Source organism: Primulina huaijiensis, chromosome 12, assembly GCF_012295235.1.
Source record: "Primulina huaijiensis isolate GDHJ02 chromosome 12, ASM1229523v2, whole genome shotgun sequence".
Taxonomy (NCBI): Eukaryota; Viridiplantae; Streptophyta; class Magnoliopsida; order Lamiales; family Gesneriaceae; genus Primulina; species Primulina huaijiensis.
In genome coordinates, this window is record NC_133317.1 from 7,255,135 (window position 1) to 7,280,030 (window position 24,896).

The 24,896-nt window shown below is 31.1% G+C and overlaps 2 protein-coding genes across 4 annotated transcripts; both read left to right on the forward strand.

Annotated features, from left to right (window-relative positions):
* The first annotated feature begins 2,075 nt into the window (after positions 1-2,075).
* On the forward strand, positions 2,076-5,804 carry LOC140990704 (5'-deoxynucleotidase hdd1-like). The gene is made up of 8 exons (XM_073460538.1): positions 2,076-2,445; positions 3,363-3,487; positions 4,160-4,197; positions 4,735-4,845; positions 4,933-5,012; positions 5,235-5,271; positions 5,408-5,449; positions 5,535-5,804. The coding sequence occupies exons 1-8, from the start codon at positions 2,155-2,157 to the stop codon at positions 5,618-5,620; spliced, it is 810 nt and encodes a 269-aa protein (XP_073316639.1). The 5' UTR covers positions 2,076-2,154; the 3' UTR covers positions 5,621-5,804.
* Positions 5,805-10,631: 4,827 nt separating this feature from the next.
* On the forward strand, positions 10,632-15,411 carry LOC140989688 (proline-rich receptor-like protein kinase PERK9). 3 transcript variants are annotated; one of them, XM_073459018.1, is made up of 9 exons: positions 10,632-11,118; positions 11,203-12,300; positions 12,398-12,808; positions 12,881-12,967; positions 13,507-13,577; positions 13,651-13,727; positions 13,839-13,986; positions 14,483-14,644; positions 14,824-15,411. In XM_073459018.1, exons 2-9 carry the CDS (start codon positions 11,256-11,258, stop codon positions 15,031-15,033), a joined length of 2,211 nt encoding a protein of 736 aa, XP_073315119.1. In that variant the 5' UTR covers positions 10,632-11,118; positions 11,203-11,255; the 3' UTR covers positions 15,034-15,411. The 3 variants fall into 3 exon arrangements, with proteins under 3 accessions (XP_073315119.1, XP_073315117.1, XP_073315118.1); XM_073459017.1 differs by having other exon boundaries at positions 10,633-11,100; XM_073459016.1 differs by having other exon boundaries at positions 10,632-12,300.
* Positions 15,412-24,896: the final 9,485 nt, after the last annotated feature.

Here is a 24,896-nt window from a genome sequence, read left to right on the forward strand (position 1 = left end):
AAAATGAGTAAACCTTTGAGAGATTTTTCTATTTGCTTTAACCATCTTAACAATCTCACATTATTGGTTTACCCTGCGGCGGATGTCAGCGGTTCGAGTCCGCTTATCTCCAACTCATGATCCTTTTGAAAAAATGAACTTCATTGATTGATTCACCTGCTCGTTGACTAAAAGGAATGTATAAACCAATGCTTCCATAGATTCGATCCTGGTTTACAATTATAGCTTCCACTAAAATGATTGATGTCTCAAAATTGGGACCGAAATTCCGTTATGGTCCAATTCTGACCGGTAATAAATGCCAGGGCTTTGCAGTACCAATAAGATCCCCATGCTTCGTTAGCCCATACTGCTCCAGAAAGAATTCCTATGGTTTTCAATTCGCCTCTGACCATCAAATGAAATGTTGCACCTGGACAGAAAGACCCTATGAAGCTTCTCACTGTTCCCCGGGATTGGGTTTGGGCCTTTCCTGCGCGCGAATCAGAAAGGTACTTTTCAAGTTTGAATTTTTNACTATATATATGTGTGTGTGTGTGTGTCTTTTCCAAATTCACTACAAGGAATAAGGAATAGAATATGGTATTTTCACCAAGTCAATAATATGCATAGTGACAAAACTATCTTGATGTTTCTTGTTAATTTTATGATAAAATATATACTTTTAGAATATTATTTTTCATCAACCATTTTTTATACATTAATAAATTCCATTTTTTTTGTATATATAAAACGTCATACTAAATGGAACAATTATGTATTATTCATTTGGAGCACATAAAATACAAAATTTCAAATCCTTGAAATGGATTATTGGAAAAAAAAAACCAAAGTTAAATAATTCGTAAAAATTCAATATTATACATAATAATATTTACTAATTATGTAATCATATACCTTGCAATGAATACAAATTATGTAATCCTATATCTTGTAAACAATTTTTTAAAAAGAAAAAAAGAAAAGCTAAATAATACGTAAAAATAGATATTGTACGTAATAATATTTACTAATTATGTAATCATATACATTGCAATAAATTCTAATAATTACGTAATCTTATACTTCGCAATAAATGTCTTTTCAATCTTAGATTGACATTTTTAGAAGATGGCATGGGAATAAAAATAAATTTGTTATTAAATTTTAAAAATAATTGGTTTAATAATATTGCTCAGGAAAAAATAATTCAGTTAATATAAAAATTTTTCAGCGATTTATAATATACTGCTTGATTTTTTTTAAAAAATATATTATAATTAACATATTTCATGTAAACAAGAAATATACAGTAAGTTATAAAGAAATATTAAAAATCATTTTTTTAAAAATATATCAAAATTGCGTAATACTTTGAAGGTTATTTATTGTCTTCATATATCAAAAGAATCGTCAAATGATAATTTTGTCAGTTAATATTATTGTAGTTATATATATAATTTTGATACGTGATTGTCATATCATTGATGAATACAGAGACGGACACGGTTAGTGGACAACAAAAATATATATATTAATAAAAGATGTGAAGTATTATAAATTTCAAAAATAACAAAAATTATCCTACTCGAACAATTATTTTAATTAAATATCAAATCTCTCATAGCTTGGATGGTAGAGTACAATTAGCCGCTACCAAAATGCATGTTCAATATCTCCTTGTATCAATTTTGAGACTACAAAGAGCACATGAAAAATAATGGCTGCGATTTTAAGATTAAAAAAAAAATATAGCGTATAATTAATTGCTAAAAAAAAAAATAGAGAGTATAATAAAGTATAATTATAATTAATCAATTGGCTTGCTGACTTTTTTTAATTTTAAAAAAAACGACGCTTTCTATTTACTGGAGTAAATCTTTTTTTAAATACTAATTAGTATTTAGAGTAGGTTATTGTGAGACGGTCTCACGCATTGTCAACTCTACGGATATTCACAATAAAAAATAATACTCTTAACATAAAAATTAATACTTTTTCATTGATGACCCAAAATAAGAGATCCGTCTCACGAAATACGATCCGTGAGAGCTCCTCACACAAGTTTTTGTCTGGTATTTATTGGAAGGAAATTTCATAGAGCCGAAATACCAGAGAACAGAAACTAAAATAAAAATAATTCTGCAGTTCTCCTCCAAGCATAGCACAAGAACAATGGCATCAGCAACACCCAAAGCAAATCCATATTCCCCTATTCACCCTCAGTTCTTTCCGCTCCAAAATTTTAATTTTTCCTGCAACTTCCCGATCAAAATCCAATTTTTCTCAGACCCGTCGAGTTTAAGGCTCGTGTCTGTTCATTCTCACAATCCCCAACTCGATTCCATCAAAATGGATCATACTGCATCTGGGTACGGATCGGGCTCCGAAAGAGATACCCATTTGCATGAAGTTGCCTCGCCTTCTTCTGCCATTGATTTCTTGACATTGTGCCATCGTTTGAAGGCATGTGTGCATGTCTAATGTTGCATGTTCTCGAGACCTTTGTATTGATGAATCTTGTGGTAGTCTGTGTGATGCCAAGATGCGGTTGATTTGTTCAGTGTTTGCTTCGATTTTTTTTATTTTTATTTTTTTGCATATGATGGGTTAGAACATTTTGAATTTGAAAAGTGTTTTGTGGATTGCTTGCATTGTTCTTTTTGTTGAATTCATACATTTTCTAGTTCGGTGATGAGATTCAATTAGGTGGTTTGATTGATTGATTGATTGATTTTGTAAGCTTATTGTTTTGAATCACGAGGCATTTATCTGATTTTCTTTCCAAGAAGAAAGACTGAATCAAAGGGCAAAGTTTAGAAGATCCGTCCTGTTCGTCAGAAATAAGTAGACCATGTTATCAGATATTTGCATAAACACTATGTAAACCATGCTAGCTGTAGTTACCTTCAGGGATGGATTCTCAAAATAAGTAGTTAAATCGGTTCCATTTGTGTGATGTACATGGACAGTATCCATTAGTAAAATGTGGGGGATCGGCATGGTCCTTTCATTTGTGTACAAGTTTCCCTTCAATTCGAGATGATTGGGGCTGAGGTAACTGTAGGATCACACACCGAACTGCAAGCTACAATGAATGGGGCATTCGACTGTATTAAGTTTCCGTTTTCCTCAAGTGTGCACAGAAGTATCAATAAAGAGTTCCGTCTGCATTATTTTTTTGGGCAATCTTGTCAATAAATTATAAATATATATCAGGTGTACATCTAAGGTAGGACTCAATATTGTAGTTACTTGACAGGGAAAATTAAAGAGGAAAAATGGAAAAGAATAAAATGGAAGACAAGATATTTGCTGCTTCTTTGATGGTTTACTCATTTATATTTTGGAAACTAACACATTTTGATGCTGTCTCTCTACAGTCTACGAAACGAAAAGGATGGATTAATCATGGTATAAGGGGCCCCGAATCTATCGCCGATCATATGTATCGCATGGCATTGATGGCTTTGATCGTTGATGACCTTCCTGGCGTTAACAGGGAAAGGTTGTCTTTAATTGTTTCTTGTAATATTTTTTCTACTTTCCGGTCTTTAGTAGCTATGCTAGTTACTATAATGGGTGGTAAGTAGTGCATTTTTGTTTTGGGAGTCCCATATTGAGGGGAGGGGATAATCTTATTGTAAAAAATGCAACCCCAAATAACTCAATCAACCAGCTTTGTAGAACTTGAAGGAAAATTCTGTATCAGAGAAAAAACCAATCCAGCAATGAAGAATAGAAAACATACACGTCAACCAACTCTCACTCTTGATTTCCAAATCCTCTTGAAGCTGTTTACTCAGAGATTTCTTCCTGTGCATGCTTCATGTGTGATTTTTCTTCAACTCCAAAACACCTTGCCCTCCACATTTTGTGTGACAAACCCTTGGGTCTTGGACTCGCGCTAGCTGGGCCATTCACCATATGAGTCCAATCTAATGTCTCAAGTGTCACATCATCTCATGAGAAAGAATTGTGGGAAACATCCACACAACATATCTTGGGGTTCGTTGGTCACGAGCTTGTTAAATTTCTTCCTATTATTTTGGCACGAAGAAGGTGAAGTCATAGAGCCTTGTTTCTCCTTTGAACTACACTGGACCTAATACTGTTTATTTTTTGCTGCTTGCACCTATGAATATAATTTTATTGAAGTGCTGTTTATGAATGCATCCAGGTGTATCAAGATAGCAATCGTTCACGACATTGCAGAAGGTGATTACGTGATTCAGCTTTATTTTTGCTCATTGATTATTAATGTTTTACAGTAGCAAATAGTATCAGTACCTTCTTCATTTCTCAAAAGTGTAACCTACTCACTTTGTATTCGTCCTTCATGCCACCATCCCTTTTTTTTGTATCACAGCACCTCAATATGTTTCATTTGATTTGCATCATTTTTGTAATATAATTATGTTCTGTGTTGTTTTTTCTGCTCATTTACATAGTCTTTCTCCAGTTTTCTTTGTATCAATATCTCAAAACTGTTCCTATTTGTCGGTTTGACAACTTTCTTGAGCATCTTTGAGATAGGCTAAGTTAAAATCATCATTTCTGAAAAGAGTTTGGATCTGCTTGGATTGGACTATTTTTCTATTGTATTTATCAATGATTGGCTATAATATAATGTGATAGGAGAAAAATATGACGTGTTTATTAATCGGAAAGTTCCATGCATTTAAACTGATTGTCAGTTCACAAGTCCGGTCTTATGACCATTCAAATTGTTGAAATTTCTATTCTATTTTCTAGCTATTGTTGGGGATATAACTCCATCTGATGGTGTGCCAAAGGAAGAAAAAAGTAGACTTGAACAAGCAGCTTTGGACGAGATGTGCATGGTTCTTGGCGGAGGGATGAGAGGTTTGACCAAGGCTTATGAATTATAAAAAATTTAATTATATCTTCGTTTCTTTTTTATTGCATCAGCTTTTATGTTTAATTTTGCAGCTGAAGAGATTAAAGAACTATGGCTGGAGTATGAAAACAACTCGTCCTTGGAGGCCAATCTTGTTAAAGATTTCGATAAAGTATCTTATTCTTGCATTTCTATACCATAACTGAATTCAAATCCTAAAGCAATATAATACTTACATGATTTCTAATTTTTTAAGGCTCAGATATACATGTACTAAGCAATTTCCTGTTTTTGTCTATTAAAATTTTACATGAATATAACGTTGTTTTTAATTTTATAAACCTTGGAGAAATATCTATCTGATGTAATTTCATTTCCCTTTATGCATTGTCAGATAGAAATGATTCTTCAAGCATTAGAGTATGAAACTGGTAAGCGATGGGTCACAAAAAAATCTGTTTGGTATAGTTATTTACACAGAAATTGGAAGAATATGTTCAGTCTATGAGTTTTAGATCAGATTTCCATATTTGACAGTAAATTTTTTTGTTTGTAATTTTCTCACAGAGCATGAGAAGGTTTTGGACGAATTTTTTCTGTCGACAGCAGGTAATTCACTTCAAGACCGAATCGATCCTCATTTCATTACACTCAATCTCGTAAAGAATCATACTTGATTGAATATGTCATGCAGGTAAATTTCAAACTGAAATTGGAAAAAAGTGGGCAGCAGTGATCACTTCCAGAAGGAATTCAAGATTGGCAAATAGACCTAACTAATAATGTATTATCCCGGTTCGTTCTTTTTACACAATGACATCGGTTCGTTTTTTTCTTGTCGCGGGTTCGAGATCATGTTCGAGTTATGATTCATATAATCTTGAAAAAAAACTTTGTTTTACTAATGTATTACCAAAATCTGTTGTACTTTCTTTTCCTGGTAAATTAACTCGTGTTGTGTTGATAGTAAGTTATTGGATGTACCCGTCGTATAAACTTTTTTAGAGTAATGCTACATGTACAACCAAATTCATACAACAATTCTTACCAAACAAAAAATTCAATACAAAAATTTCATTTATCAAAATATCACGATAAATTCAATACAAAATCTCACGAAATAATAACAAAATCTCATGATATAATAACAAAATATCACGATATTATTGTTGTACATATCGTTGTACGATATTTTGGTTGTAATTATATCATTATTCACTTTTTTAACACCTTAAAAAGAAAATTAAAAAAAATTAATATCTAATTATTCCTAACTTACGTAAAATCCCATCCAATCTTAGAATCAAATTTAGGTATGGAACCACGTAATTTATCCATCAATAGCTCTTTAGTAATAATATATAATAAATATTCATTTGGCCTATAAGTCTACATGTTTTCGCCTTTTGTTCAATATGATTGATAGGATCCTTCAAATTTATTACATTAGCTTTTGGACAATTAATTCATGAAATGTAGTAAATATATCACGTGGTAGGGAACCTAACATTGTCGTGGAGGAATTCTTTTATTAATAATGGAATATGTGTCGTGTGACTTGATTTTATAGATCTATATTCGTGAGACGTATTGATCTAGTTCATATCAATAATAAAAAACAATTTTTATTGTAATGACCATAGGCTATCCCGATCTTGGGCTCCCTCAAGGGGTCTTTGTCCCTCACGAGTTTTCCCATGCGACATTACTCATAGGACTTTTTCAGTCCAGTCACTGGAGTTTTTACTTTCTCAGGATTAGAACCCAAGACTTCTTGGATATATATAGGTGTTGTCATTAATCTTGGTACCAATTGAGCTAATTAAATATTTAATTTCAATAATTTTATATTTTATATCCCGAAACCAAATGATTCCATAGGAATAAGCGTGCATAGTGGAAGAGTGAAGCAACATTTTTCATCATTGTTTTATCCGAATGAACTTAGTGGTGTAGTATCCTTTAGTAGTTACGTTACATGTGTCTTGCTTAAACTAATCAATTCAGAGCGCACAAATTTTGAATCAAATTAATTATTTTATATTTTTTTTATTAATCATGATTAAAATTAAAAATGATTTATAAATACCAAGATATAGATAAACATAAATAAATATTTTCGTAGTTTTTAAAATTTTGAAAAGTAACAAAATGAGACATAGGATCCTGATTGAACACGATATAATAAAAATGGAATTAGTTTCGAGAATGAAATAAGAACGTGAAAAGAATTATTTTATTCCGTTCATATGTTTGGTATTATAAAAAATGGATCGAATCGTTGAATCAAATGAAGTTTAAGTTTTATGTCGAGATTGTTACGCGAAAGATTAATATAATTAAGGTTAATTGCAGGAGAAATATACGAATAGACATTTCGTTAAGAATGGATATTTTTGTAGAAACATAAAAAGAATGGAATAAGTTCGAAAAGTACGGTCTCGCGAATATTTATCTGTAAAATAATATTCTTACCATAAAAAGTAATAATTTTTTATGGATGACCCAAATAAAAGATGTCTTACAAAATACAACCCGTGAGACCGTCTCACACAAGTTTTTACCAAGTTCGAGAATGTTTATTTTCATATAAAACCCATTTTCAAGAGTACGTAAGACCCGTTGTAGGTAGATTATAATAACTTTATTAAAGCATGTTTTAAGATAATTTTTATTGGTCCATTAGTTAAAAAGATCGAATTTAATGATTGGTTCTTAATATGGGAAGTTGGTGAAAAATCTCCAATCAAAACATTTCTTTGGATTTACTCTCTACCCACAAAATTGTGGTACTATGTCATACAAATTGTGGTGTACTTCATGTGGAAATGTGGTACACTTCATATGGAAATGTGGTACTAAAAAAGTACCCAGGGACTGAACACAAAAAAAACAACGGCTGGGGACGGAAAGCCAATTTCCCATTCTTATTAATAATATAATGATTATACATATGTCAGTGTCAACTTTACCAATATGGCCAAGTATTGTTTTTTTCTTTTTCTTTTTTTACCCAAAAGTGAAATTTAGTTTTAGTTACGTTCAAGGGATTTTCTTTGAAGCGTATATTTTTATTCGGCAGTTATCTCACAATTTATATATGTGAAAATGGTTGGTTCGATCTATATATAGGATAAAAATTAAATTTTTTAGGATAAAAATATTTTTTTAGGCTAAAAATAATTTTTTTCACGGATCAGATTGGATATTATATCAGTATCACAAAAATGACCAGCGAGACTGTCTCATATGAGTTTTTGTGATTTTTATCGAGTAGTTCTCTTGTGAGATGGTTTCACGAATTTATATCCGTGAGACAGATCGACTCGTTCCATATCTAAAATAAAAAAGAAAATATTTTTGTGCCCATTTTCGATTAAAATTAATACTTTTCATGGGTCGAGTCGAATAAAATATAAGTCTCACAAAATTGACCCTCGAAACTATATTACATGAATTTTTGTGATTTTTATTTTATTTTTATGTAGAAAAATATTCCTTGCGTTTACTTAATAAAATTACAATTAATGAAGGGGTCATCGCTCAAATAAAGGAATAGAAATTATAATGATGCAAACTGGAATTATTCGTCCAGGATGATATTTAAGAAAAGAAACAGTCTTCCCAACAGTCATCTCCATGATATATTGCAATATTGCATTAAAATTTTGGATAATACACGAATTATTTGACATTGATAAATTTTTTAAACGAAGAATTATAAGAATCTTAGGAAAATACAAACAAAAATTTATTTTATTAATAAACATAAAATGTTAATAATTCTATTTGAAAATACACAAAAACTAATGGGAGCCTCACAGAATAATTTTGTGAGATAAATATTCTATTTGAGTTATCCATAAAAAAATGTTACTTTTTATGTTAAAAATATTATTTTTTATTGTAAATATGTGTAGGCACGGGCGGAGCCATGTGTTGTTCCACCCGGATAACTTGTTTTTTTCCGATAATTTTTATACATAAAAATTTTGTCTTATTTTCCGGTAGTATGGGGGTTTTATTTGTCAATATTATCTCAACCATAGTTTAGAAAATTATATCATGGATAGAAATGAAAATCTGTCTCCGTCGTTTTATTTAAGGTTGATCTGTTTTATAAATAAAGATTTATAAAATGAAAAATAGACGTACATTTGAAAATACACACTTTCAAAATGTGCATGGCGGTGCTATTTTTATAATAAAATAAAACAAATGATGCATGCGAAAAAGTACAAAATAATGAAATAATAAAATGTTTCAGCCCATGCAAGCAAGAAAAGCCATCACCAGCGCACAAATTTTTTCCTTGTTTTTAAAAAAATTCAAAATTTGAATATTTTGAGAATAAATTTTTTAACATTAAGTTACAAACTAATTATACCTATTTTTTAATTTAAAAAAATCATGAAATTGTAATTTTGACCCGTATTTTGAACTTTGTACTTTTGCGGCTGAATCTAGACAATACAACGTTTAATTGCCATATATTATTTTGGTCTTATATCATGTGAATTTAATAAATTATCTCTAAGAAGATTTTCTTCCATGTGATAGTTTAATAATAATAAAATTTGTACAAGAGAAATAAATTAATTTAGCGTATGATTAAATAATAGCGATTAACATAAATAACAAAATGCAACAATATTATATATTTTTCACCCTGCTTTTAAGTTCCTAAAACTTATAACAAAATTTGGGATAAATTTAATATTTTATATAAAAAAAAATGATTTCTTATTTAAAGCTAAAAAAACATTTACTTACTTATGACCAATGTGGTAAAAACTTGACCGGCAACAACATTAATTGTGTATGCAGATCTATTTTATCCACATCGTATATCACATGGTATTTGCATATTATATTAACTGGTTAATATTTCGAATATTAATCCATTTTTTTTATTAAAAAAAAAGTCTCAAGACACTGTCACTTCTTGTATATACGGATGATAAAAATTTCGATATCCAATCCAAATAGACGAGATTATAAAAGGTTTTTTTTTGGACTTGATTGAATAATCGGTATCTGAGTATGGAGCTCGGGAATGGAAGCGTATCTGATAATATCTTACTTATACCCGATTACATTATAATATATATTTATATATTTTTCATACACATGTATATTTATTAATATTAAAAAAATTTATTCAAATATGTTTTTATGGAATAATGATAATTGGATGGAACTAAAAAAATTAATGGTATATTTCTTATGCAATTTTTGTAGGATAATAGTGTATGGATAAACTATTTATAATATTTTATTATTTTCTTCTATGATATTTAGTTTGTTAATTTTTATCTTTAATTTTTTTTTATTATTTTTATCTTAAGAATTAGGCAAACATGCATGGTTTTATCGAAATAATTCATATTTGAAAAATATAATTGACGATAAAATATTTGAGTAGAGTATGTACATTTTATTTCCGACGAGTATGTGGATGACGATGAAAATTGGATACCCAATATATATGAAAGTAAATATAAAAAATGAATATGAAATGAAATCGAATAATGTTAAACGTATAACCAATATATCACTACAATGATATTTACAACTATTATTATATCACGAAATTTTACTATTATATCGCGATATTTTGTAATTAATGTATGGTGATATTTTGACAAATTGAATTTTTGTTGTTGGAGAAAATGACGTATATATAGAATCACTACATGAAATCCTACCAGAATTCGAGTCATTGAACATGGTCATCCCTAATTTGTATTGAATGCTAGTTTGGTATTTCATTTATGTTTGACAGACCCTATTTTCTGTGTCTCGACTCTTGTATTCAAAATTTCCAAGAAAATAAGAGAAGTTTCCATTTTCGTTTAATAATTAAACCTAGCTGCATATGTAATCTCTAATTTGCTGATGCAAGCTTTGTTTATATTTTCACATTCAAACAGAGGGGATGACAAATCTTGGTGGGATTTTTAGCATTTGTAGTCTATCCTATTGTCCTTCGAAAGCAATGGTCTTCTTGTCTGTAGCATTTGGATTTTACAATATTACACCAGAAGAAATATTCTGCGCGTGAAATTATTGCTCATTCTTTATTGTGTTACTGGTGTTCTCTGGCTAAACGTTGAATTTGTGTTAAGTGGTCTGTGTTTTGCCCGTTTTTGTGTTTGATGATTGGGATTTCTTGTTTATCCTCCAAGTGTGATTTGAGAAGCTGGGATTTGAATATTTGAATACTGATTTGTGGGTTCAGTTGAGAGCTGATTATTGGGGTAAAAATTGAATCTTTTGTATGACTTCTGATGTATTCTGTTCTTGAATATGAAAGAATTGGTTGATTCAATCTCTGATTCCAAGTTATATTGTTTTTGTAGGAATATGATTTAGAATTTGGCTGTAAAATGATTGAATTGGTCAAAGTTTGTTGATGAGATTTACATCTCCATCACCAAATTCACCAATTGTTGATGCTCCCTCGAATCCGCCACCATTTCAGCTGCCCATTTCTCAGAATTCTGGTAGTGCACCACCGCCTCACATTGTTTCGCCTCCACTGCCTGCAGCCACTCCACCACCGGCCACCGTCGTAAGCCCACCAGAGCCATCCTTGCCACCGCCTCCTCCCATGTCTTCTCCACCACCGACGTCATCTCCTCCTCCACCTTCTCAGCCTACACCATCTCCTACCCCACCATCTCAGCCTTCTACTCCACCTCCAACAGCGTCTCCACCGCCTAATCCCCCGGCTTCCTCACCACCTCCTCCTACTCCACCGTCTGATCCTCCTATTTCACCACCTCCCCCTTCAACTAATCCACCACCAGCCCCTGAAAGTCCACCTCCACCAGTAACACCTACGCCACCTGAACCTCCAAGCAGTTCCCCCCCTCCTCCTTCTGCTACCCCACCCGAAACCTCACCTCCACCGCCCCAGACTCCTGATAATTCGTCGCCACCACCGTCTCCTATACCCCCGGGAGATTCACCTCCACCGCCAGATGTGCCTGTACCACCCCAAAGTTCACCTCCACCCCCATCTCGTAGACCTGCGAATTCACCTCCACCGCCACCGAACTCTGTGCCACCAGGTCCACCCCGTTCTCCCCCTGCATCTCCACCATCTTCAAATTCTCCTCCAGGAAGATCTCCACCACCTGTAGTAGGACCACCAACACCACCATCTCCCCAGGTTGTGTCACCACCATCCTTGTCACCTCCTTCGACTCCCCTAGTTCCACCAGGTAATACAAATACCAGTAATTTTGATGGCAATTCATCAAATGGTTCACCATCCCCTGGAGGTGGTGGGATAGGCACTGGAGGAATGGTGACAATTGTTTTAGTAGTTGGTTTTCTATTGCTCGGTGTCCTTGGAGCTACTGCATGCTGTGTGTGGAAGCGAAAGAAGAAGAACTTTGGACAAAACGGTGGTCACATTTTGCCAACTTCAGTTGAACCTTCTACAGAATCAGGTGCTGTATTTAGCGCATGCTAATGAGGTTTTCAACAGTAACATGAACTCTTTTAAATGTCGCAAATGATTAAAGAAGTGCTCTCATTTGTGACTAGGTTCTGGCATGGTGAAGGTGCAAATATCAGGATCCGGTTATGGAAGCGGCTCTGGCAATGGCATCTCTCATTCACCTCGCGAGCCCCGTGGGTTGGGGAATTCAAGGTCATGGTTCACCTACAATGAATTAGTTGAGGCCACTGCTGGGTTTCCCCCTCAGAATCTCTTAGGTGAAGGTGGATTTGGTCCGGTGTACAAAGGAAAACTTGTGGATGGTCGAGAAGTAGCAGTTAAGCAGTTAAAGGTTGGTGGAGGGCAGGGGGAGCGAGAATTCAGATCAGAAGTCGAGATAATAAGTCGTATACACCATCGCCATTTGGTTTCACTTGTAGGTTATTGCATTGCAGAGAATAGAAGGCTGCTTGTGTATGAATATGTCCCAAATAATACTCTCTACTTCCACCTTCATGGTAAATTTTATTGCTTAGTGTTTAACGTAATGTTGGCCAAAAGTGTACTTATGTTTTCGTTTCTCCTGTTAGGTCAAGATAGGCCAGTTATGGATTGGATTACACGTGTGAAGATTGCCATTGGCTCAGCTCGTGGCATTGCCTACCTTCATGAAGACTGTAAGCTATTTATCCACGTTGTTTCCAATACATCAATAAATCTATCAGAATCTACCCCTCCAGATTTGATATTGTTTGAGGATTTCCTACTTGGTTATTTGTAACATTTTTCTCTTCTCGTCTTTCATATTTATTGTGCAACTATATATTTATCTTGGTTACTAACAGGATAGAATATTTATGAAATACTAACTCCTAGATGTACTTTGGGAAATGAGAAATTGCTGGGAGCAGAAGTAATTTCCCCCCTTTTTTGGTTGAAATTTGTCAAAGTTGTACTTTTTTATGTGTAGTTACGTGGTTCTGTTTTTTGGAAGGTCTGTAAAGAAACTGGTGGCAGTTTTACAAACGAATGGTTTCAGAAATTAGACGTCATTTAGTTTTCAAGCTATTGAAAAAATTATGGACAGTAATCATTAATTGGGTGGTTCACCCTGAATCATTGGTTTGGTATTTTAATCTTTTATTAACATTTGAATATCTATATCTTTATGCAATTAAAAAGACATTAATTCGTTAAGAAACTTATCAATCTTCAGGTCACCCCCGTATTATTCATAGAGATATCAAGTCATCAAACATCCTTTTAGATAACAATTTTGTAGCACGGGTAAGCCTTATTTATGAAGAACTATAATTTTTTTTATATCTTTCAGACCATCTTTATAATATCTACATTTCAGGTTTCTGATTTTGGACTCGCAAAATTAGCTATGGATGCTAATACACATGTTACAACACGTGTAATGGGAACCTTTGGGTAAGTTGGCATCCATTTAATTTAATTGTTCAAAAGAAGCTAAATAGGAGCATCAAAAGATTGTATTTTTACCATATCTTCAATATTTTTCCCCTGGTTGGATTGGTCCAGATACATGGCTCCTGAGTATGCATCCAGTGGCAAGTTGACTGACAAATCCGATGTGTATTCCTTTGGCGTTGTGCTCTTGGAGTTAATTACTGGACGCAAGCCTGTCGATGCATCTCAGCCCTTAGGGGAGGAGAGCATAGTAGAGTGGGTAAGTTAATTAAAGACACTATTCATGAACCCAAGGAACCTTGACCTGTCTAGTCAAATGACTTTCTTTTCACTCTGGCATGTATGACTGAGTAATATGTAAGATCTATCTGGTTGGGGCATTAAGGGCCGTCTATCTAGAAGCATTTGGTCAGATCCCTTGTCCAACATGATTCTCATCATACAAGTTGCTTGGATATTTCTAAGTTTTGACCTTTTCTTTTTAATTGCTATTATTAGTTTATGTCAACTGTAGATAAGTTTCTCATTAAGTTGCTTTGCCTGTGATCTTTTGACGTTTTGAGTCCACTTATTATTCATTCGTCGGGCTGTGAGATTCAAAATGTCAATCATTCAAATCAGATTGGTGTCACTTGGTATGCTAATTGCAACCTGGACTCAAGTTGCTCTGTGCCATTACACAACTGCAAAATTGTTTGCATAAAACAGAAATATAGACATTCAGAAGTTTCACATCTAACATTTATATCTCCCAGGCCCGACCTTTGCTTAGTCATGCGCTTGAAACACAAGAATTTGGGGAGTTGGCAGATCCAAGGCTTGAAGGGCAATATGTCGATGGCGAGATGTTCCGAACAATTGAAGTTGCTGCGGCTTGTGTACGTCACTCATCCGCGAAGAGACCCAAGATGGGACAGGTGACACTTTCTAGGACAAATCATGTTAACTCTAATTATAAAAAAGTGTAACACCCATATATTTCGTCGCACCTCCTACCTTTCATGGTTTTTAGAAAAACATTCAATGTCTCTTGTAAAATGCATGCTTTTCCTTGTAGAAGTTGTGTAATTATTTACACCTTTCCGTGGCATTCCAGGTCGTGAGGGCTTTAGAGAGTATGGCTACCTCGGATTTGTCAAATGGAATGAGAGTTGGTGAAAGTGAAATATACAACTCCGCTCAACATTCCGAAGAAATTAGATTGTTTCGTAGGATGGCATTCGGTAGTCAAGATTATAGTACAGATTTTTTGTATCAAAATAGCTCCAGTAGTGATGGCAACCAAGTACATAGCCCAAGAAATTGATGCACAGAAGTTCCAAAGTCTTCCTGTCAACATGAATAGATTGGTGTAAAACGTAAATGCGATGGCGGGTAGACTGGGAGGTAGCACTATCTCTTGCTCTGACTTAGATGCTAGATTGGTGTAAAACGTAAATGCGATGGCGGCTAGACTGGGAGGTAGCACTATCTCTTGCTCTGACTCAGCTGCATCTAGTTTAGATTCGGGTTTTCAGACGTGAGTCAGTTTTTGACTGAGTGGTCTGATTTTGGCTCGGTTCGGTTTTGTTTGGTATATATCATGTATTCATGTGCTTTCTATTTGTTGGGGCAATTCTTTTCTGTAAATAGAAGCACAGTTTTGAATTTAGCAGTATCCATTGGAATAAAGTTTCTTTCATTGTTGTGCAATGGATTGTGCAAAGTCTCGGACCTGTTGGACGGATGTAGCGTGCTAGAAAAATAATTTTCCAGAATGTGATTTTGTAATGTTCCATAATTTTGTTTCGATCGCGATATCATTAAAGAACTCCTATTATGTTGTTGGGATAATGACAATTTCTTTCCAGGATTTTCATAACAAAGAACAAAATTTATAGACTCTAATTTGTATAAAATTTCCCAAAATAGATTAGAGAAATTCGTACAACACAGTTCAGAAATTAAATTATATTTATAATGTTGAAACATCTTTCACAAAGGATGTGATTGTCCAGCAAAAGATGTGACTGTTTGAATAAATATATATTTTTTTGTGAATAAGCACTTTTTCATTCAAATCATTTCTGAATAGATATTGATTTAAGGGCAATTTGGAGAAAAATAGATCAGTCTATTATTTATTTAAGATTAAGTATCCATCAATTTTTTTTATTTTAATATCTGACAAAAGACTAACTTAGTTTTTACTACATATTTCATGCATTTTTACCTTTTTACCCTTTTATTTAATAAAAAATTATATAAATACATATTTTAGTTGGTCATCTTCTCTTTCCACTCATCATTCCCGATGCATTTGGATAACATGTAAATTGAATTTAAATATTTTTTTATTTTAAAAAAACAAATTCGCAACTAATTGAACTTTTTGAAATACCTAGTTTTACTTACGAAATACTTAATTTCAATTTTAAAATATTTGATTTAGTAAATGAAATACTCGGAATGTATATTAAAATACTGAATATTCGAATATGCAACGCAAGTTCACCAAACGCTCGCATTTCCATCTAAGATCCATTTGAATGACATGTTCATTTCATTTTATTATTTTTTTATTGTTAAAAAAACAAATTCGCAACTAAGCATTAAAATTTTTCAAGTACTTAGTTTTACTTGCGAAAACCTAATTTCAATTTTAAAATATTTGATTTGGTAAATGAGATACTAAGAATGAGTATTAAAATACTGGATATTCGAATATGTAATGTAAGTTCACCAAATGCTCGCATTCTATCCAAGATGCATTTGGATGACATGTTCATTTCATTTAATTATTTTTTTTATTTTTTTAAAAAAAAATTTTCAACTAAGCATTGAACATTTTGAAGTACTTACTTTTATTTGCGAAATACCTAATTTCAATTTTAAATACTTGATTTGGTAATTGAGATACTCATAAAAGTTAATAAAATACTGGATATTCTAGTAGACAATGTAAGTTCACCAAGTGCTCGCATTTCTATCCAAGATGCATTTAGATGACATGTTCATTTAAATTAAATATTTTTAGTTTTTAAAAGAAAAACAAATTCGCAACTAAGCATTGAACTTTTTGAAATACTTAGTTTTACTTGCGAAATACCTAATTTCAATTTTAAAATACTTGATTTGGTAAACGAAATACTCAGAATGGGTATTAAAATACTGATATTAGAATATACAACGTAAGTTCACCAAATGCTCGCATTTCCATTCAAGATACATTTGGATGATATGTTCATTTGATTTAATTATTTTTTTTATTGTTAAAAAAAAAAAACAAATTCGTAACTAATCAAGTACTTTGTTTTACTTGCGAAATACCTAATTTAAATTTTAAAATACTTGATTTGGTAAATGAGATACTCAGAATGAGTATTAAAATACTGGATATTCGAATATGCAACGTAAGTTCATCAAGTGCTCGCATTACCATCCAAGATACATTTGGATGACTTTTTTTTGTAATTTACCGAATTATTAATTCAGTACCTACCCATAATTTTTTTAACTAAATCAAGTATCTCATTAAAATTCAGTACCTACCCATAATTTTTTAGAAATCGGTACCTGACAATTCTATACATTTAGTTTTAACTACCCATAAAACAAATTTTACGTTTTTTTACCCTTTATTATTTAAATAAATATATTGTTTTATCCACAAAAAATATATCATTTTTCTCCATTTGTAATATAATTTTAACAAAATATTGTTTCTCAATGATCATGGAATAAAAATAAATACTTATTTTGACATACAAAGTACCTATTATAGGGTTTCAGATACTTGATTTCGCTCTTAGAATACTCCAAATATATAAAAAAAAAAAATACTATATTTTCAAGCATTCACCATAAATTCAGTCATTATTGGTCTTTTCATGAAAAATGCATTAGGATGACTTATTCATGTCATTTTATTTTTTAAAAAAATACATAGGTCATCACTCATCATGAAATAAGATTAAGTATTTATTTTGACCAACAAAATACCTATTTTGAAGTTCCAAGTGCTTGATTTTTCTCTTTGAATACTTCAAACGTGTAAGAAAATACTAGATCTTCGAGCTATCACAATAAATTCAATAATTGTTGGTATTTTCATAAAAAAATGTATTAAGATGACTTATTCATGTCATCTAATTTTTGAAAAATACAGTTTATCACTCATTGTTGAATTAGAAAAATTACTTATTTTGATTGATCAAATACCTATTTTCGGGTTCCAAATATTTGATTTGGCTATTTGAATACTTCAAAGTGTAAGAAAACACTTAAGTTTCAAGTAATATTAAGTGACTTTTGATTGTGTCATTTGTGAAGTTAAAATGTGATACTTAAATTGGTACACGGAGTATCTAATTAGAGTATATAAATACATGATTTTACCTCGTAAATACTCATATCCAATATATAATTTGAAGTTAATATAAAGTGCCACCGATGATGATATTCGTGAAGCAAAAATGTGATACCTAAATTAATACAAATAATACATAATTCGAGTTCACAAACACTTGATTTTACCTTTTAAATACTCAAATTCGATTGAGTATGTCAAAATATATAATTTGAATATAATATTGAATATTTTTTGATGATGAGATTTGTGAATAAAAAACGTGCTACCTAAATTGGTACAAATAATACCTAATTTGATTTTACATATACTTGATTTTACACTTTCATTGTCTAAGAACTGTATTTCTCAATTATTATTCTCAGTTATTCAATTTTTAGCAGCGATACTTCAGATGATTGTTTACTACTACGATTATTAAATAAAAACTCAATGAAATAGCTCAAGGACTAAATGATGAAATAAATAAGCTAGAATGATTGATTAAAGTTCGATGAGAAATGAATTTATTGGGAATCTCGGTTCACCTACCCCTCGCTAATCTACTTAATTCGTTCGACAATTATCTATGCTTTCGACGAGATTTCATATCCAATTGAACACACCCTCTCAAGCTATGTCAAACTAATTCAACTCAGTGAAGTAATTAAATCTCTTTAATTATTTATCAATAGTGAATTTCATGTCGTTTTATTAAATCCCATATCTTTCAACCTACTGGACTATGATTATCGACGTGTATCCGACTTCATATTTATTTGTAAATTGTAAATCTACGGATTATGCTACTCGTTCCTATCACGGGCTATTCTCTCGAAGAACATTGTCCGGAAATCTTCAAATCTTCGCTCTAAGCCTTTTTTCTCTTTCAAAGCTTTGTGGCTCCTGAAAAGTCCTTGAACATGTCATCCAAATGTATCTTGGATGGAAATGCGAGCACTTGGTGAACTTACATTACATATTCGAATATCCAGTATTTTAATACTCATTATAAGTATCTCATTTACCAAATCAAGTATTTGAAAACTGAAATTAGGTATTTCGCAAGTAAAACTAAGTACTTGAAAAAGTTCAATACTTAGTTGCGAATTTGTTTTTTTAAAAATTTAAAAAACTATTAAATGAAATGAACATGTCATCCAAATATTCGAATATCCAGTATTTTAATACTCATTCTGAGTATCTCATTTATCAAATCAAGTATTTTAAAATTTAAATTAGGTATTTCGCAAGTAAAACTAAGTACTTGATTAGTTACGAATTTGTTTTTTTAACAATAAAAAAATAATTAAATGAAATGGATATGTCATCCAAATGCATCTTGGATGGAAATGTGAGCATTTGGTGAACTTACATTGCATATTTTAATATCCAGTATTTTATTATCCATTCTGTGTATTTCATTTACCAAATCAAGTATTTTAAAATTGAAATTAGGTATTCGCAAGTAAAACTAAATAATTGAAAAAGTTCAATGCTTAGTTGCGAATTTGTTTTTCTTTTAAAAATTAAAAAATATTTAATTTAAATGTACATGTCATCTAAATGCATCTTGGATAGAAATGCGAGCACTTGGTGGACTTACATTGTCTACTAGAATATCCGTATTTTATTAACTTTTATGAGTATCTCAATAACCAAATCAAGTATTTAAAATTAAAATTAGGTATTTCACAAATAAAAGTAATTACTTCAAAATGTTTAATGCTTAGTTGCAAATTTTTTTTTTAAAAAATAATTAAATGAAATGAACATGTCATTTAAATGCATCTTGGATGGAATGCGAGCATTTGGTGAACTTACATTGCATATTCAAATATCCAGTATTTTAATACTCATTCTGAGTATCTCATTTAACAAATCAAGTATTTTAAAATTGAAATTAGGTATTCGCAAGTAAAACTAAATAATTGAAAAAGTTCAATGCTTAGTTGCGAATTTGTTTTTTTAACAATAAAAAAATAATTAAATGAAATGAATATGTCATTCAAATGAATCTTGGATGGAAATGCGAACATTTGGTGAACTTGCGTTGCATATTCGAATATTCAGTATTTTAATACACATTTTGAGTATTTCATTTACTAAATGAAGTAATTTAAAATTGAAATTAAGTATTTCGTAAGTAAAACTAGGTATTTCAAAAAGTTCAATTAGTTGCGAATTTGTTTTTTTTAAATAAAAAATATTTAAATTCAATTTACATGTCATCCAAATGCATTGGGAATGATGAGTGGAAAGAGAAGATGACCAACTAAAATATGTATTTATATAAATTTTTATTAATTAAAAGGGTAAAAAGATAAAAATACACATGTAGTAAAAACTAAGTTGGTCTTTTGTCAGGTATTAAAATACAAAAAAAAAATTGATGGGTACTGAATCTTAAATAAATTATAGACAGATGTATTTTTTCTAAATTTCCCTTGATTTAAATCGAAAAATTTATCTGGTTCGTTCCAATTTATTATGACACATTTTACTATTCAATTACTAAAATACTTAGTAATCTAAATAATAAATCCTAATAATATTAATTAATTCTGATTTACTGCTCAAGTGCTTATTTTTTACTATTAAATATAATAATGTAGATTTTTCTCCACATTAGTCAAAATCTAAATACAATTTGTTTAATGCATTTTCACTTATTAGCATTTTATTTTATTTTATTTTTTCCCAGTATAAGATTTGTTTTATATAGTTATCACTAACTATTTTTAACTTAGAGTTCATCACTCGTGTTGCAGGAACATTATATTTTTATTTATGAAATAATATATATTTGTTATATTTTAATTTAATTTGGACGGAGAGTTAAAAATATGAATATAAAAATATTTAAAATTATATTGAGTATTAAATAATTTTTATTTATTGGTCAGTTAATTAGGTAAAGCATTATGTGGATAAGGTTAAATAATTAAATTTAGTTTATTTAAAAATAGGCTAGATACTTATCATTTCATTAATAATTAATAAATGCATGAAAAACATTAATTTATTAGCCATGTTAAGAAAAAAATAACCTTGACTAATGTAGATAGCTGAGATAATTAACAGAAAAATAAATATTTATATTAGAAATAAGAAGAGAAAAAGACACATAAAATAAATAAAGTTAAGCGACAAATTTTTGGTACAATAAACAGTAACAAGAAGTATTATTTTTCCTTAGACATGCTTAATGGATCGGTTTGGACCGAAATTGGGACAGGTATGAGTCCACTTTTCAATGGATTGAATCAGTTAAGTATTTCTTGAAACTGTTCTGATTCCAGTTCTGAGACAGAATCCAGCCCATTATCAGATCGGAGTCGATTTTTTTTAAATTTAAAATAATAGGTATTTAATCGTCGGGCCCAAATTGCAAACATATATTTTTTTAACCCCGCAAAAATACAAGATCATGTTTTAACATTTTCACACCACTTTTCTCTCAACTCTTCATTTCTCAACAATCAATTTTCTGTATTTGCTATCATTTGTCAACATATATTCAATAAATTTTGCTATAATTTTATCTACACTCAATATTCTTTTTATTATTATATACTTACTATTTTGCAGTTTACTCACATAAATAATTTGAATTTCAATGACACCATCTTCAAGCCCTGGTGGTGGTGGAGGTGAATATATCTCCGACTTTGGTGAAAATTTTGGTTACATCGCTGACTTTGATGAAATCGAACCTGGTCACGAGAAGGAAGAAGTCATTGAACTCATCGACAAAGATGTAGAGACACAATTGTCCACCGAGCAATGATGGCAATGAGCACAACGACAGCTCGAGCAAAACGAAGCAAAGATCACTTCGATAATGAAAAATAAGGTAAGAACAACTCTTTTGTCATATGTAAAATTTGCGAAACCAAATATTCTAACAAAACGGATGGTGGTTCCAGTAGTACCAGTACTTAAAAAAACATTTAATCATGGTACATAAACTTGACTCTGATATCTACAACCATTCGGTGGGGAACCAACCCGAAAACAAATTAATCCTTCAAGTTGTATAACTTTTACAATTACAAAAGAAATTTCTCGAAAAGACATCGTTAAATTTGTTACGAAATATTGTCAATCTTTTATATTAACTGAACAAGAAGGTTTTGTTGATTTTACAAGTACTATTTAACATGGTTTCACAATATTTCTAGGCATACACTTAAGAAATTGATGTTTTTTAAAAAATGATGTACTTGATATAATAAAATAGTAATAAACATTGAGGTATATGGATTTTTGAATCCAAAGCCAATAGTGATTTTATAAAATTATTAGATTACAAATCAATGACTCTAAAAGAGTTTTAGCGCCCCAAAGAGGTGATATACATTTTCCCTTAAAAAAAGATGTGAATAAATTTATTATTCATAATAAATATTTTTATCTGTTTTGCATAACCTCAATAGTAAACTAAAGGGTTTAGTGATATTGTAAACCAAGAGTTTTTATACTAATAAAAATATCATTGATACAAATGATTCATAGTTTGGTATAATCGATTGACTTGAGCATCCAAATTATACAAATAGTTATAAAAAAAAACGATTGATAGTGTACAAAGATGTTAGTGAAGAAACTATAAATTTCTGGATCGATAAATATGAAGATTTTTTTAATCAAAGATCCAGAAGTTTTATGAATTCTTATTTATGCATTTTCAAATTTGATATATTATCATTGGCTAAATTTGGCAGAAAATGCTCATATTATCTGGAATAAATAAGTAGTGATAAATGTGGGCTTACGAATTGCAACTTGATTGCGAAAATACTTGTCATGCCCGGGCTCAGGTGCTCAGGCCCGCGTGACTGCACAATAGGCTCTTATAGAAACCACTTCATATATGTTCCCATTTTTTTAAAATGATTAACCCAAGTTGTTATATGAGTATATTGTAAGCCCTTATAAAACATTTTAAACTCATTGTAAACAAATATGGGACAAGAGTATCATTATCACCATTCCATCAGAATGCGATGTCCTCGTCACAGCCTGTCCCTCGATTCGCCACCACCGAGAATCTAGAGATGAATCTTACAGGCTCAAGAGATGGCCCCTGTGATGTAACACTTTGCCCCACGGGTTCAAGAGGTGGCTCCTCCCACACAACACTTTGCCCTGCATAGCACTTATCTTTCAAATATTACCTGTAGAGATAATTTGACAACTAATATTTGGATTAATTTAAAATATGAGTCTTATCTTTTTGTTACATGTCATTGGATTGATGAAACTTAGACTATGCAAAAAATAATTTTAGTACTAGATCATTTAGAACCGTCTCATAACACATACAGTATAGTTAGATATGTTTTAAATATTGTCATGATTTATGATATACAAAATAAAATAATGTCGATCACATTAGATAATGCGAGTATTAATACTCTTACGATTAAATACCTTAAAGATTCATTAAAACTGATTTTATACGATAATTTTCTTGTTAGATGTCCATGTGCTAATATCAACTTATGTGTTAAATGTGCATGTGAGGAACAAATGTCTATCGTAATAAAAAAATTCAAAGTATGTGGAAAGTTATTACGTGAAAGAAGACATGAACATGATTGGAAAATACTAGTCGAATCAAGCAAGATTAAAATTAAAAATTTTCTCTTCATGTTGAAACTAGATGTAATTCTTTATATCACTTTCTTCATACTTTCATACATTTTCAAGATTTAGTTACTCCATATTATAATAATATTGAGGTAGAGTCTTTAATGTTGACTGACGATGATTGAAATTTTTTGACTAACTGTGTTTCTTTATTAGAAATTTTCAAAGAAGCAACCTGAAAATTTCTTGCATTAACTACCCTACTTTAATCATGTTGCTACATTTGATTTTCAATATATTTTATAAATTTATTGAATATCGCGATGATGTTGATATACATGATTTTGTTTCAAATATGAATTTTTTTAAAAAAATATTGGGAGAATATCTCAATTGTGCATAGATTAGCAACATTACTTGAACCTAGTTAAGGTGGGTTAGACATGTATTTTGAATGTTATGCTAAATTTTTTTGGAATAATGTTGACCATCAAAATAAATCAATTATGCATTTTCTCCAAGAATTGTTTGATTTGTATGCTAGTGAACATTGTAAAATGAATGCGCAGCCGGAGGAGAGGCCGACATAGAAAAGCAAAAGTGAAGCAATCAACTTCTTTCAAAGTTTGAAACAACAAATGTTCAAAGAAAAATCGTTGACAAAAACAAATTACAATGAAATCCAAATATATCTAAGCCAACATATTAAGACTATAGAGAATTTCAATGTTCTTGATCGGTAGAAAGTAAATTATCAATTTTACCCAGTATTAGCGGAAAATGCAATACATGTCATAGCTGTTCAAATTTCAAGTGTTCCTTCCTAAGCAGCATTTTCAGTATGTGGAAGAATTATTGGTGACAAAGAACTAATTTAAAGCAAAAAACACTTGGCATGCTAACATGTCTACGAGATTGATTTGCAGTCGAAAAAGAATATGACCGGTGGAGTTATCGACGAATTTCAAAGTTTAAGCCCCGATGACGATTCAGAGTATTCAAAATATATTTTCATAAACCGTGATGAATTTTAGATGTTTAAGTATAAAAATCAATGTTTAAATTATTTTATTTATATAATTAATTAGTATTGTTTCTATTCGAAAAACTAAATAAAAAAATTTGTCCATTAATAAAAATAATTTTATATTAAAAAATAATATAATTTAGATTCGGAACAGGTTCGAGTCCAACCGGAACCGATCCCCAATTAGGATTGGAACTGGAACCGGAAGTGGCCGATCACT

Excerpts from the sequence above, each read along its gene's own strand:
- LOC140989688 (XM_073459016.1), top strand. The coding sequence starts at position 11,256 with ATGAGATTTACATCTCCATCACCAAATTCACCAATTGTTGATGCTCCC. Across the intron at positions 13,578-13,650 it reads ATAACAATTTTGTAGCACGG|GTTTCTGATTTTGGACTCGC; the intron begins GTAAGCCTTATT and ends TCTACATTTCAG. Across the intron at positions 13,728-13,838 it reads CGTGTAATGGGAACCTTTGG|ATACATGGCTCCTGAGTATG; the intron begins GTAAGTTGGCAT and ends GGATTGGTCCAG.
- LOC140990704 (XM_073460538.1), top strand. The coding sequence starts at position 2,155 with ATGGCATCAGCAACACCCAAAGCAAATCCATATTCCCCTATTCACCCT. Across the intron at positions 3,488-4,159 it reads CCTGGCGTTAACAGGGAAAG|GTGTATCAAGATAGCAATCG; the intron begins GTTGTCTTTAAT and ends GAATGCATCCAG. Across the intron at positions 5,272-5,407 it reads AGCATTAGAGTATGAAACTG|AGCATGAGAAGGTTTTGGAC; the intron begins GTAAGCGATGGG and ends ATTTTCTCACAG.